General features: G+C 33.4%; 1 protein-coding gene across 9 annotated transcripts in view; it reads right to left on the bottom strand.

The window, feature by feature from the left end:
- Positions 1 to 5,102: 5,102 nt before the first annotated feature.
- DAAM (disheveled-associated activator of morphogenesis-like protein) overlaps positions 5,103 to 13,559 on the bottom strand; it is a 1,051,518-nt gene continuing 1,043,061 nt past the window's right edge. For all 9 annotated transcript variants that reach the window (XM_069834114.1, XM_069834116.1, XM_069834117.1 and 6 more), the window contains one exon: positions 5,103 to 10,449. In XM_069834114.1, coding sequence (XP_069690215.1) covers positions 10,114 to 10,449 — 336 coding nt within the window. In that variant the 3' untranslated portion in view covers positions 5,103 to 10,113. The remainder of the gene's footprint in view (positions 10,450 to 13,559) is intronic.

The raw sequence follows: 13,559 nt of genomic DNA, 5'->3' as shown, positions 1-13,559 counted from the left end.
TGAATATATTAAAAATTGTCCTGTATTATCTATTTATACTACTGCATTTTATTTTGTTACAATATAAAAATGCATTTATGATGTGAAAAGATTGTGTGACATTAATCCCATTAATTTCAAAGAACTTACAGCTTACATTTCTTATGTTTGAAAAACTGAAAATAATATTAAGTTATATTCTAATATTTAAATACAATTTACTGGACAATATTAATGTCCTGCAGTACAAAACGCCATTAAAATCTTTCTAAAATGTTAATATATTCAGACAAAAGTGAAACCAAATCTTTTGTATTTTTATCAAAAAGCTCTTAATAACGTGTGTTATTAAGAAAGTATTCAAATTTATTTCATTTTTCGTTCAGGCTTATATATATAATGTAAACTTCACAGCCGTTGGTAATAAATTTTATATAAAGACTTGTCAAATACTTACAAAATTATGACTTGCAAGACTACCAATTCCAAATTTACTTTTCTATAAAATTTCTTTATAAGTCATCCTCGTCTGAGAGGTAATAATTTAGCAAAACAACTTTTTATAGTTATGTTTCTAGAGTTATATTTTCTTACAATATATTAAACAGGAAAATTATGCTTCTTTCCTGATATTGCAAGTAACAGGATAATTTGTTCTGTATATAAATCTGTGACACTCGAAGGCAATATTTTTAAGTATACGAACACAGTTCTTAATTTAATTTGAAATTAAACTCTGTTTTAGTGTCCTTACACTATCATATTCCTGACGTTAACTTCTTTTATAGATGTTTAATATGCGTTATAAATGTTCTGTTCTCTGAAAAATTATAATACAATTAATTGATTAACTAGCGGACTTACTCGTGTTAATTATGTAAGATTGTGCGGTTTACAGCTGTTTCAGTGCTTCACACACCATCCTCAGAGCCTACTAGATCTCGGCATCATCTCGAACTTCTCTGCCTGTTATGTGGGTGTGTTTGATTGTTGAAAGATGTTGAAGAGTGAAGTCAAATAGTGTGTGTGTACTGAAATTGATCTGTGTGTTGAGAATTTGATCGGGGTGTGTTTTAGTGTGTTTGTATATTTCACATTGTTCTAGTGTGTTGAGTTTTTGGTTCTTGGGTTGTATGTGTAGGATTTCCATGTCCGCATTTATGTTATTGTATGTATAGTTAGCATTGGTCATATGATCGGCGTGTGTAGATGTATTGTGTCCTCTGGTTATTGCTTTAATGTGTTCTTTGTAGCGTGTTTGGAATGATCTGCCTGTCTGTCCTATGTAGAACTTATCGCAACTATTACATGTGAGTTTGTATACGCCTGTGTGGTTGTATTTATTTGTTTGTGTTTTTTGTGTGTTGAGATGTCTTTGTAGTCTGTTTTCTGTTCTGTATGTTATGTTGTATTTCTGCTTTCTGAATAAAGATGCGATCTTATGTGTGCTTTTGTTTTCATATGTTAGTGTGATGTATTTCTTGTGTTCTTGTGTTTGTGTTGTGTTTTGCGTGTTTTTGTGCTTGTTAAGTTTTTGTTATGTCTTTCTTATGATGTTGTCTATTATGTTTGGATTGTATCCGTTTTCTTGTGCTATGTTTATTTATTTATTTATTTATTTCATCAATCATTGTTCACGTCATGGCGGATTAGATGTATTCCAGTTCTTAATCCACCATCACTCTCAATACAAATATAACACAAACTAATACATAATGGACCTATAAGCATCTTCTGTTTACAATAATAATACACTTGTGCTATGTATTTGATTGCGTTCACTTCTTCATTGTAGTGTTCTTGGCTCATGGGTATGTTGAGTAATCAAGATGACGCCGAGATCTAGTAGGCTCTGAGGATGGTGCGTGAAGCACTGAAACAGCTGTAAGCCGCACAATCTTACATATTTAACACGAGTAAGTCCACTAGTTAATCAATTACCGTAAAGTGGGGTGACTTTGAACGCTGAGGTGACTTTGAACAGTAACTTAGTGCCTTTCTAAATTAAATGCTGTACCCAATTGCGAAAAAACTGTTTAATTTGTCAATAAATTAGTTCAGTTTTTTCGCAATTGGGTACAGCATTTAATTTAGAAAGGCGCTAAATTACTGTTCAAAGTCACCTCGGCGTTCAAAGTCACCCCACTTTACGGTAATTATATTCAAGTGTTAAAAGTAGTGTACGCAAGATTCAAAATGAATTACTGTATAATACATTCCACACTCAGATCAAAGACTCTCGAAAAGTCGTAAGACATGAATATACAAGATGTGCATCAGTAATTAATATACTAGATTTACAAATCCATCTTGCAGTATCTCCAAGCTTGTCACAACAGCAAGGTCCCCCTACTGTGTTAAGATGGTTGTTTATCATCTCTTTCTTCATGTGAGAAGAAATCGTAGAATTGAAAATTATACATTTTTTATGAAAGAAAAATACCATGGATAATAACAATTTTATGAGCTCATCCAACTCATAAATGTATGATAGTGTAAAGACATTTTCTGTTTTGTTTTAGAACTTTCTGCAATTTTTCTTTTAGCATTAGATAAATAATTAGCACAGGTTCTGTAAAGTCTATACTGTAAATTATTTATTTTATGTTGCCTGATTTCTATGTGAATTCTTACTTTAAGATTTGCGTTTTTCCTACGAATTAGATCATGTAAGCATCGTCATCCAATTTAATTTACGTGGAAATGTCTTGACCTAAATTTATTCAATCGTTTAAGGACACAAATTATAGCAACACAACTGATCCTGCAGGACTGCATAACACTCAAACACAACAAGCAAGATATGTAATGGCTGCCTATACACCTCATCTCATCTTAACACTGGAAAATTCAGGGCTAATGTGAAGTCGTTCGCCTCACAGAATAATGACAATATTTGGTGTCCTAATAAAATTTTTCTTTTTGTACATTCATATCAACAAATCTGAGGAAGTATGGGGTAAGGGAAGATACATACATTAATACTAGGCTAATATAGTAAAGGGTGGGATATGTACATATATATAACATATATAAATTCAGCAACATAGCGAAACAACTTTTTTTTTTAAATAATATATATTTGTATTATTCGAAATAAGAAGAATGAGTCTGAAAATGGAGAGTCATAAATTTTTAATTAACACATTTTTATTTTTCCGTACTTTGAAGTTCATTCTCAAGACTATATCTGAAATGCACATTGTAAAGTTTCTTCGTTGAATAATGAATAACATTTCCATTAATTAAAATTACAGTCAAAATGTGCTTCACTAGTAAATGTGTACCAGCATATTAAATCACAGACGACTACCTATTTTATCTTTATGTAACAGGTCGTCGATCGTCGGCTTAGAGTGTAAATCCATTTTTTTCTCTAAAATTGGATTATACAGTAGTATCAGTTGAAAGGGAATGAAATGACGAAACGCATAGGAAAAATAGCTAGGAACAATTCAACTTGTAACCGTACAAAAACGCGTGATGAGTAAAACTGCCAAATCCACTTCATTCAGTGGCAGTTCCTTGGGGGAGGGAAGGGAGGAACGTCCTCCTCACATTTTTTTTTTCTTTTGAATGTAAATACCAAATGAAATATATGCTTTGAAATTCGACGAAGATTCGATAATTTTTAAGTTCACAGCTATAGGAAAACCTCGATTGATCGAGTTTTTAACGACGTGCACTCATGTGCTGCTAGAAAACTGTGAGAAGGATGCGAGATTGTTTGTGTGGAGGAGAGTCAATCCTTTCCTACTTTACTGCAGTTAACACACATAGACAACAGCGCGCTAGCGGCCAGAGAAAGAAGCAGAGTTTTAAAGCAAGTAAAATGAACGGATAGGGAGGAGATCCTCCTCTGAATCAGTCATGGGCGGGAAATAGAAACCGACTGGTCATGCAGCAAATTCGCTACCGCTGCCATCTAACGATGCTGCATTCAACCAGACTATAACACATCGAGGAGGAGAGACAATAAAAACAGTTTTAACGCAAAGCTATGAAAGACACCATATAATTTTTTTTTTTTTTTTTAAATTATAGATCAAAATATTTATTCATTGCACTTTATAAAAGCCACTATTCATGGTTTGAAACTTTCGAGGATATCTGAAAGTTCAAGTTGGATTTATATAAAACAAAGAGGAAGTAGTTCTACATTAGTATCTCAGATCTTTTTGGCCCCTGAAATTCACTTCCATTCATTGTCTACTAGACAGGACAACAGCCAAGTTGTCAGTTTTGCACAAATATCTTTGAAACTGAAAATACTGCAAACTACATTATTTTTAACATAAAAAAATTAATCGGCCATTGGAAGCTTTGAACAATAATGGTAGTATGACTTTACAGGAACTGACATTCTTCAAAAGCATGTGATACTGAACTTGTAAAATGTACATGTGACAACACAGACCACGTTGGTGGGTGCAGTTTTCTCGCTTTCCTAACAGATTATTTCTCATTCTCATTTCCGTAAAACGGTTCTGGTTACGTGTTAGTAGCTGGTCTCTTTCAACACGTGTGATGCTGTAGTGTGCGTGAAAAATGCTGTGAGGTTGTGAATTTCCTTGTAATTGTTAATTTGTGCAATTATTCAACAAAGAATGGAAGTGAAAAAATATTATATTTTGGACAATTTAGGAAGCTCAGTTTACAAAAACAGATTATTGCTATACAAAAGAAAGGAAGGCCAACCCCAACACTACCTGGTGTTAAATGTATGCATGTAGGCTAATTTGTAGCATGTTTTTCTCAAGAAGGTGTAATTTTGCGCTGTTAACTGCTTTCCTATTCTTAAGAAATATGCAGGAGCCGCCACTGACTTCATTCAAAGCTCGCTGCTAACTCCATAGCAACTGTTTGTGTGGATAGTGTGCTCGACCTTTGCTCGTATTCTCGTGTAGTCAAACATGTTGGAGAATTATTTCTCTTCTACTATCAAGAATGAATAAATTTATTAGAGGTCTTATATTCATATTTTGTATGATAATAGAATGCAATTCTATAGGAGTAAATTGGTTACTAAGGCTTAAAGAAATTTAATCTTTATTTATAGCTTTGAAGGATATTAGTTTAAAATTAACTTAAAGCCTTTAAAAGATATTTATTACTAATGCACATTTTGTTTGTTTTTTTTTTTTTAATTGCTGTTATTCAAGCTTTAAATGACTAAAATATTGCAGAGGTGTGTATAATTATGATTGTTCACTTACTCTTTAATGTCAAAGTAATTAGAAATTCAGTTAGTTTTCCATTTCAATTTTTTAACCTTAGGTACTGAGGTTAGTAGATTTTTTCGGTACATTTCAGTACTCAGGAAGTATTTTGCATGATGTTTGCTGCTACATATAATTCATTATTAATTTTATTAGTTTATTTGATTTACGTTTTCTGCGACCCAAAAATGGGGTTTCTATCGTTCTAGATATCTTCAAACAATTGTGACCGTCTTTGCAAAGCAACATCGTTATAGAACATAAAGTTATTTTAGGTTGAACACACCCAAATGAAAGCAGACTGCATCCATTCACAGTTGGATGGGCTCTTAAAAATAGCAGCATATCACCAGATTACATAGAAATCTGCAGATCAGCCAGAAAAAAGCCCCGTCCATTGATGATGTGACATAGGCTACTTAATTCATGATTTTTTTTTTTTAAATTCGATGAGGTTAAATTTTGTAATAGCATTCGCCCTGGTAGAAGCGATCCTAAGGTTACCAACATAACAGCTTTTCACTACACTCCAGATGGTGACATATTATTCAATCTAATTGAGTTTCCCAGATGATTGGAAAAAATACCACAAAGAAAATAGACATCAATGGTTCCCTTGCTCTTTACAGACTAACAAAATCTTCACCAAAACAGAAAGGAGATCTCTGCAAGAAAGTTTGAGACTTGCAATATTTAAAGAATACTTTACCAGAAGATTACCTCCAGTATTATGACCAATCATTGAACTAAATGGAGACTGAAAAGAATTTATAGTTAACGAATTAGATAACTTATCGATTATTCAGTAGAAAATATTGATTTCATTTTGCATGATTATTAAGAAAATATTGAGTTTGACTTCCTTACTTCTATGTAATTATTATTTTTCATTGTGAAGATTTTAAGAATTAAAATAGGAAAGAAGAAAATGTTCAGTTAATTCCTAAGAAAGTGTGTTTCATAACAGTAAAAGAGAATGTTTACTTCCCGTTTTATTTTCCTTTCAATTTTGTTAACTATGTCTGGAATAGAAGCTTTTTTTAAAGAAAGACTGAAAGAATGTCAAAGATAAGTTAGATTAATTATGTAAATTATTTATTTTTACATCTGATTATATGTTAAACCATTCATTTGAAATAATAGACTTTGGTAAGTAAAACAACAGTTTTCATTAATTTGTTTAATTTTCTTGAAAACCCTCCCTAACTCCATACTCAAAAAAAATTCCTATCTGCAAAATCCTGCTAAATTACAAAAACAAACATAAATAAGAATACATTATATTGTAATTTTAGTTTTTTATCTATTAATGAACAGAATCAAAAGATGTACTACCAGTACTTTGGATTTTGTCCTAAAGTTTCAGGGTAAATTTTTAATCAGTTTTTTGTTTCCCCTGTAAAATTATCTTTTTGTTAGTTAGCAGCTTTACACTCTAAGCTGACGAGGTCCTTTAATATCTCCTCCTGAACAAAGTTGTGCTATGTGGTATACTATTATTTTGTGCATATAATGAAAAAAAAAGAGAATTCAATAACAATTATAGGTAGGCTATAATTATCAATCAATTTATTAATTATTTGTAACACTATTTAGTAACAGTCTTAAAAAACAATGAATTTATCGAAACATTTCGCATCAGTCAGAAAAAAAGTGTGTCTGTAGTGTATGTAAACAAGGAAAATATCAGAAAAATCAAATACTTATGAGTTACGAAGATAAAGATGCATGTGCAGATGAATACATACAACACAAAACTCACAAACTTGATATTAAAAGCATGAACATTTCAAATAAACTGTAATTTTGTCTTCGTAATTTCAAAAAAAATAAGGCATGCAATTATCCGAAGACTGTAGATATAAAAGTTGTGAATGATAGGGGGGGGGGGGGGACGAAGTAATTTGCATCTTATAATATAAATTATGTGGCATTTTATTACATTCTTCTGCTGTGCCATATTGTCTCATGAATTTAAATGTCAGAAATTCGATTAAAGAAATATAAGTTTTACTCCAATATTTAAACTTCTTGTAAAAGAGAAAAATAATATTGATTGACACCTGTTATAGTATTATAAACCTATTATATTACCATTTTAATACCGACATATATTCATTCATTTTATTGTATTTTGTAATTTAGTTTATCACCTTCTGTAATCTCCATTTTCTGCTTTTGAAGAACAGCAAACACATTTACTCCAATGGTGTTATTACGAAAAGAATTTGAATGATAATGTTATACAGGGACATCATTTTATTTTTACTAACGTTTTTAATATTAACCTGCCTATACCTTTAGAGAACCGGAAACACAGTTTGCTATCCCCTTCCACGACTAGAGTTCGATGATACTGGCGTAAAACACAAACAAATCACTTTACTAGGTATAGGAGGGAAGAAAAGTAGTTAATCCATTTACGTAAACTAGGAAATATCGCGATTTTGAGTTCGATAATTTTCATTAGGTTTTTGTTTAATCAAAATACAGTACAGTATTAAGAATAAGTTTTTTTACTCACGAACTGAGTTATGCATGAGAATGTATTCATTATGCAGTGTATATTATACTGTCTACAGCACATTATCGTACTATATAGAGAAAGAAATTAAATTGAAAAATAATCATAATATGAATATTTAAACTCATTTTTGAAAATGGTGGCCGTTCATTTCGATACAAGCTTCAGTTCTTTTGTGCATATTATCGCACTATAGACTATTGCATCTAATTCCAATTGCCAGTTTCGTCCTTCGTAATAGTAACTCATGTTGAAATAATTCTGTAGGCTACCTACTCTACAAAAGAGTACCTTACATACTGTAAATTCAATCTTCACTTCTGCCCGACCCGCACAGATAAAATTACTCAGACATGCTATCTACTGTCCGTCCAAGAGGTTATGCCGCAGGATCGTAGAAAGGGGGGAAATCACGTGACAGTCAATTACTTAACGAGGCCCTTTTATTTAAGTTATTTTAAACAGTTGTATAATATTACGTAAATGATCAATTTCTAACAGAAATTAATGTTTTTAGAAAAGAGCTAAGACAGCCCAGCTTTTACAGAGGGGCGAACAGAAGCAGGTGGGGGAAATCGGGATGTGACATAGGCAAACGGACAGTACCTGTGCGAAAATATGATTGAATATTGAAAGCTCTTTCGTCACTGGAAAACGCGAACATATTTCTGGAACGTACTATACTCACTAACTCAGTACTGCTTACTGTATGCAGCCATGGTTCTGTATGGAGGACAGTTGGAACTTCATTATTGGAGGGGGTGGGAGTGAAGTACATTCAAAAACTGAGGTACAATAAAAATTGAAGTAAAAATAAAATGATGTCCCTGTATTTTGGATAGGAATAAGTAGTCGTCATATTACCGTTTCCATTACACTTTATAATATATCAAACATTATCATTTACAAAGTAACAATTTCTACTACTTGTATAGGTACTGGTATATTTAAACAGTCTTGTGAAACACAAAGTGAACTTTGTTATAGGCAATGAACTATAACCATATAAAATTGCATAAATTTAAAATTAATTTATTATACTGAAACTGAAGGAGATGTTTCGACGTCAATAAAATATACTTTTTATTAATTTTTAAAATAATAAAGAAATGCTTACTATTTAACTAGGCAGAAGCACTAAACGTTCTACATTAAAGTAAAAAGAGATATAGCTACATAGTAAATGGAAAAGGTTTCAATAAGCAAAACGATGTTGCCAAAAGTTTCGGGCTATGAAAAGCTTCAACAAAATCTATAATAATAGAACTAAATTCTTACATTTCAACCAACTTTTTATACTCGTTCAAAACTACACAGAGACCTGAAGCTTCACACTTCATTCCCTTTAATCACAACTAGAACAAGCGTAACACAGTCGGGTAGTAACACATATTAAAAAGCAATTGACTGTAACATTAATTAATGTTTGTGACATATGCGCGGATGTAGTAAGGGTTCTATGTCGAAAGCTCTGCAAGAGTGGTAGCACGCAGGTACACATGGAGTGTTGTATTACAGAAAACTGGAAAACATGTTAAACATTTGTGCCCATATAACCAGTGATACGTAAAAAGTGTGCAAACAATTAAGACACTACATTGTCAGGCACTTCTGTAGCATCCTCTTGCATTTCAGATGTAGCTTCAATGTTAAGTCCTGATATATTTTAAAACAGGAACTTTAATACGTACCGGTATTTGTCAAAGAATTTCAATTTCTCACAATAAGTATGCATTACTGAATTTTCAAACGAGTTTTAGAAATTGTTACAAGTTTTAAAATGTTGAAGCTTAAAATCATTTTTGAGTGCACTAGAAATTATTTTGTCAATAGGAATCGATAACTAAATATTTATTCCCAATTAAAACTCACTTATGTACTTTTCTGTGTCCAAATTAGTTTTCGCCAACTCTAGTAAATTTCAGCTGCAAAAATTCACAATAAAGTTGTCGTTCTTACTACACACTGTACGTATTTTGTCAATATGTGTTTCTCATTTCATTTTGTAGAAAACTGAGTAACCTAAATTATTTCTTAAACTGACCGGATACAAAATACTTACAATGTGGATGAAATCAGAATATCAATGTAAAAACTATTGTTATAAGCCAATTTAAAGCCTAGATTTTTTTAAATTCAGTAACACATACTCTTACAATGTATTGTACTAAAAATTATGAGGAAGTAAACATGGTGAATCGTTAACAAAATATCACATTTATACAATCAGCGAACACACAGAAGAAATGAACTTCTGTGAAATTCAAGCATGTAAAGTGCAAATCCAAAACTCCTACCCCCTTTATTTCTGCAGCACATTTAACAAATTATGCTTCAATAAGAAATAAATTAGTCAAACGTCAGTCACAGGGGGAGGCTTATGACTCTCGACTACTGTCCCCTTCTGCTGTTGTTGAGAACTCGCTCCCTGCTGTCCTCTCGGTTCAGGCTGTTCATTTGGGGAGGCGAATTCCCGTTGGTGGCGAGCCTGGATTTGCGGCTGCGTTTGAACTTGGCCATGTCTTCTCCGAACACGTCCCCTGTGCGCAGAGCGGAGATGAGGTCGTCGAATTCTCCCTTTGCATCCCCACTGCTCTCGCGCCTTCCACCTCCGCCTCCTACTCCGCCTCCAGACAGTCCATTAGCTAAACCGTTCTTGAGGCTGTTCCCTACTTTGGCAAGAATTCCATCTCTGCTGTTCTTGCGCTCCATTGTCCTCTTCTTCAACTGTATGCACCGAAATAAAAACAAGTGTTTCATATTTCTAATTCTTATAGTCATGACTAGGGACCGGATTTTTATGTAATATCAAGGTGTGAAATATGTACATATTTATGTAAGAAAAATAAGCTGAATATGTACCAAAATATGTAAAAGCATGAAAATATTTAATATCGATATCTGGCAGGTATAGGAAAGGTAAAACTCTCCAGTTGTGATTTCATAGATCACCCGACTTTTTTACCGCACACTTGACGCATTACTATTTTTCCATCTGTAGTGAAATGGTTAGGGAAAACACGGAAATTTTACTTGAAGCAAGTAAAGCGATCGGTTTGGAAGTAAATCCCGAAAAGACAAAGTATATGATTATGTCTCGTGACCAGAATATTGTACGAAATGGAAATATAAAAATTGGAGATTTATCCTTCGAAGAGGTGGAAAAATTCAAATATCTTGGAGCAACAGTAACAAATATAAATGATACTCGGGAGGAAATTAAACGCAGAATAAATATGGGAAATGCGTGTTATTATTCAGTTGAGAAGCTCTTATCAGCCAGTCTGCTGTCCAAAAATCTGAAGGCTAGAATTTATAAAACTGTTATAGGCCTATTACCGGTTCTTCTGTATGGTTGTGAAACTTGGACTCTCACTTTGAGAGAGGAACATAGGTTAAGGGTGTTTGAGAATAAGGTGCTTAGGAAAATATTTGGGGCTAAGCGGGATGAAGTTACAGGAGAATGGAGAAAGTTACACAACACAGAACTGCACGCATTGTATTCTTCACCTGACATAATTAGGAACTTAAAATCCAGACGTTTGAGATGGGCAGGGCATGTAGCACGTATGGGCGAATCCAGAAATGCATATAGAGTGTTAGTTGGGAGACCGGAGGGAAAAAGACCTTTAGGGAGGCCGCGACGTAGATGGGAGGATAATATTAAAATGGATTTGAGGGAGGTGGGGTTTGATGATAGAGACTGGATTAATCTTGCACAGGATAGGGACCGATGGCGGGCTTATGTGAGGGCGGCAATGAACCTTCGGGTTCCTTAAAAGCCATTTGTAAGTAAGTAAGTAAGTGAAAGCTTCATCCATTGCAATCCATGATTTTATTTTTGTCGTTAGGGTTGAAGATACAGGGGCCATTTTAATTAGTTAAAAGCAGTAGATAAACTCACTTGCACTTTATACTGTAAGTACTAAAACTAGAGAACTGAGTGAAATGAATGACAACAGTACTGCAAGCGCTGTTTCGCTTTACTGGATTAGGAGAAAATAAGAGGACATGTGGAACACATGCATTTTAGATGCTCTTTATAAGAACAAGTACCTACTAAAACCTCAAACTATAGGCATGTACAAACTATTGTTTTAAAAGTGACATTCCTGTCTCATTCAGAAGGGTAAGATTATTCCAGCCGGGAACCATATTTTCTAATTGCTTTGAAAATCCCATTTCCATATAGGTCTACTAAATTTAAAATAAAGAGGTCAAGCAATAACCTGAAAGTCTCATGTCAGACTTGACACGGGTTTTCCCTGGAAGGATTAGGAAGAGGGTGGGTAAGGTTGCAAATTGCATGGGAACGGCTTGTTAAGACGTGTGCAGAACAATTATAGTTCGAGACAAATCATGTCGTCCTCATCCCACTCCACCGCATGAAGGCAACGCTACTTTCTGAGTGATTTTTACAATATAAGGTAGTTGTATCAGAAAGGTTACCTTTTGTTCACTCATATTTGCGTGGGCGGTATGGGGTGAGTGCCTCTATTATTCCTGGAACTAAGGACGTTACATTTCGTCCCGAAATATATCCTTTCTTGGATAGGTAAAAAGGCTTTTTAAATCTGTGTATTTCAAATTGTAAACTTCCCCAGCAGACTTTTTTTTTTCTCCTTTTAGGGAAGTAAAAATGAACAAACCCCTTAAATATGTATATTTATGTAATACCAAGCCATAATATGTAATGTGGGGTAAATATGTAAAAATATGTAGGGTATCAAATTTTAATATATTAATGGTAATTACAAGATTCGCAGATATTTGTTATTTATATACGGTTAGGTTGAAAGGAATATAACATGTAATTACATAAAATTCCAGTCCCTAGTCATGACATAGCTAATCAATTTTCTTTCATGGTCAGTTATTCCGAAGACTTACTCCACAGAAAATATGTCTTCAATATGATTAATATTTCTGTGTTATACATGCATATCTTTTCTCAATGCATGCTCGAATTTCTGAAAGCGCATAAATATGTGTTCATTTGGATGTAATAGTCGTGGCTGTGGTGTTAATAGATCAGGAATTTAGTATGAGATTAAACATAATATAAAGGAAGAGGGAGAAAAAAATCGTGTTTTGTCACCAATATCTATGGGTGAAACATACAGCAGAGTTCGTATAGGTCAGTTTCTGTCAAACGCGTTTCCAATTCAGTGTGGGCTAAAGCAAGGAGATGCACTATCAACTTTACTCTAGAGTATGCCATTAAGAAAGTCCAGGATAACAGAGAGGGTTTGGAATTGAACAGGTTACATTAGCTGCTTGTCTATGCGGATGACCTGAATATGTTAGGAGAAAATCCACAATTAGGGAAAACAGGAATTTTACTGGAAGCAAGTAAAGAGATAGGTTTGAAAGTAAATCCCGAAAAGACAAAGTATATGATTATGTCTCGTGACGATAATATTGTACGAAATGGAAATATAAAAATTGGAAATTTATCTTTTGAAGAGGTAGAGAAGTTTAAATATCTTGGAGCAACAGTAACAAATATAAATGATACTCGGGAGGAAATTAAACACAGAATCAATATGCGAAATGCCAGTTATTATTCGGTTGAGAAGGTTTTATTATCCAGTCTGCTGTCAAAAAATCTGAAAGTTAGAATTTATAAAACAGTTATATTACCGGTTATTCTTTATGGTTGTGAAACTTGGACTCTCACTTTGAGAGAGGAACATAGGTTAAGGGTGTTTGAGAATAAGGTGCTTAGGAAAATATTTTGGGTTAAGAGGGATGAAGTTACAGGAGAATGGAGAAAGTTACACAACACAGAACTCCACGCATTGTATACTTCACCTGACATAATTAGGAACATTAAA

Source organism: Periplaneta americana, chromosome 8 (genome assembly GCF_040183065.1).
Source record: "Periplaneta americana isolate PAMFEO1 chromosome 8, P.americana_PAMFEO1_priV1, whole genome shotgun sequence".
Lineage (NCBI taxonomy): Eukaryota > Metazoa > Arthropoda > Insecta > Blattodea > Blattidae > Periplaneta > Periplaneta americana.
This window is presented reverse-complemented; position numbering and strand designations above follow the sequence as displayed.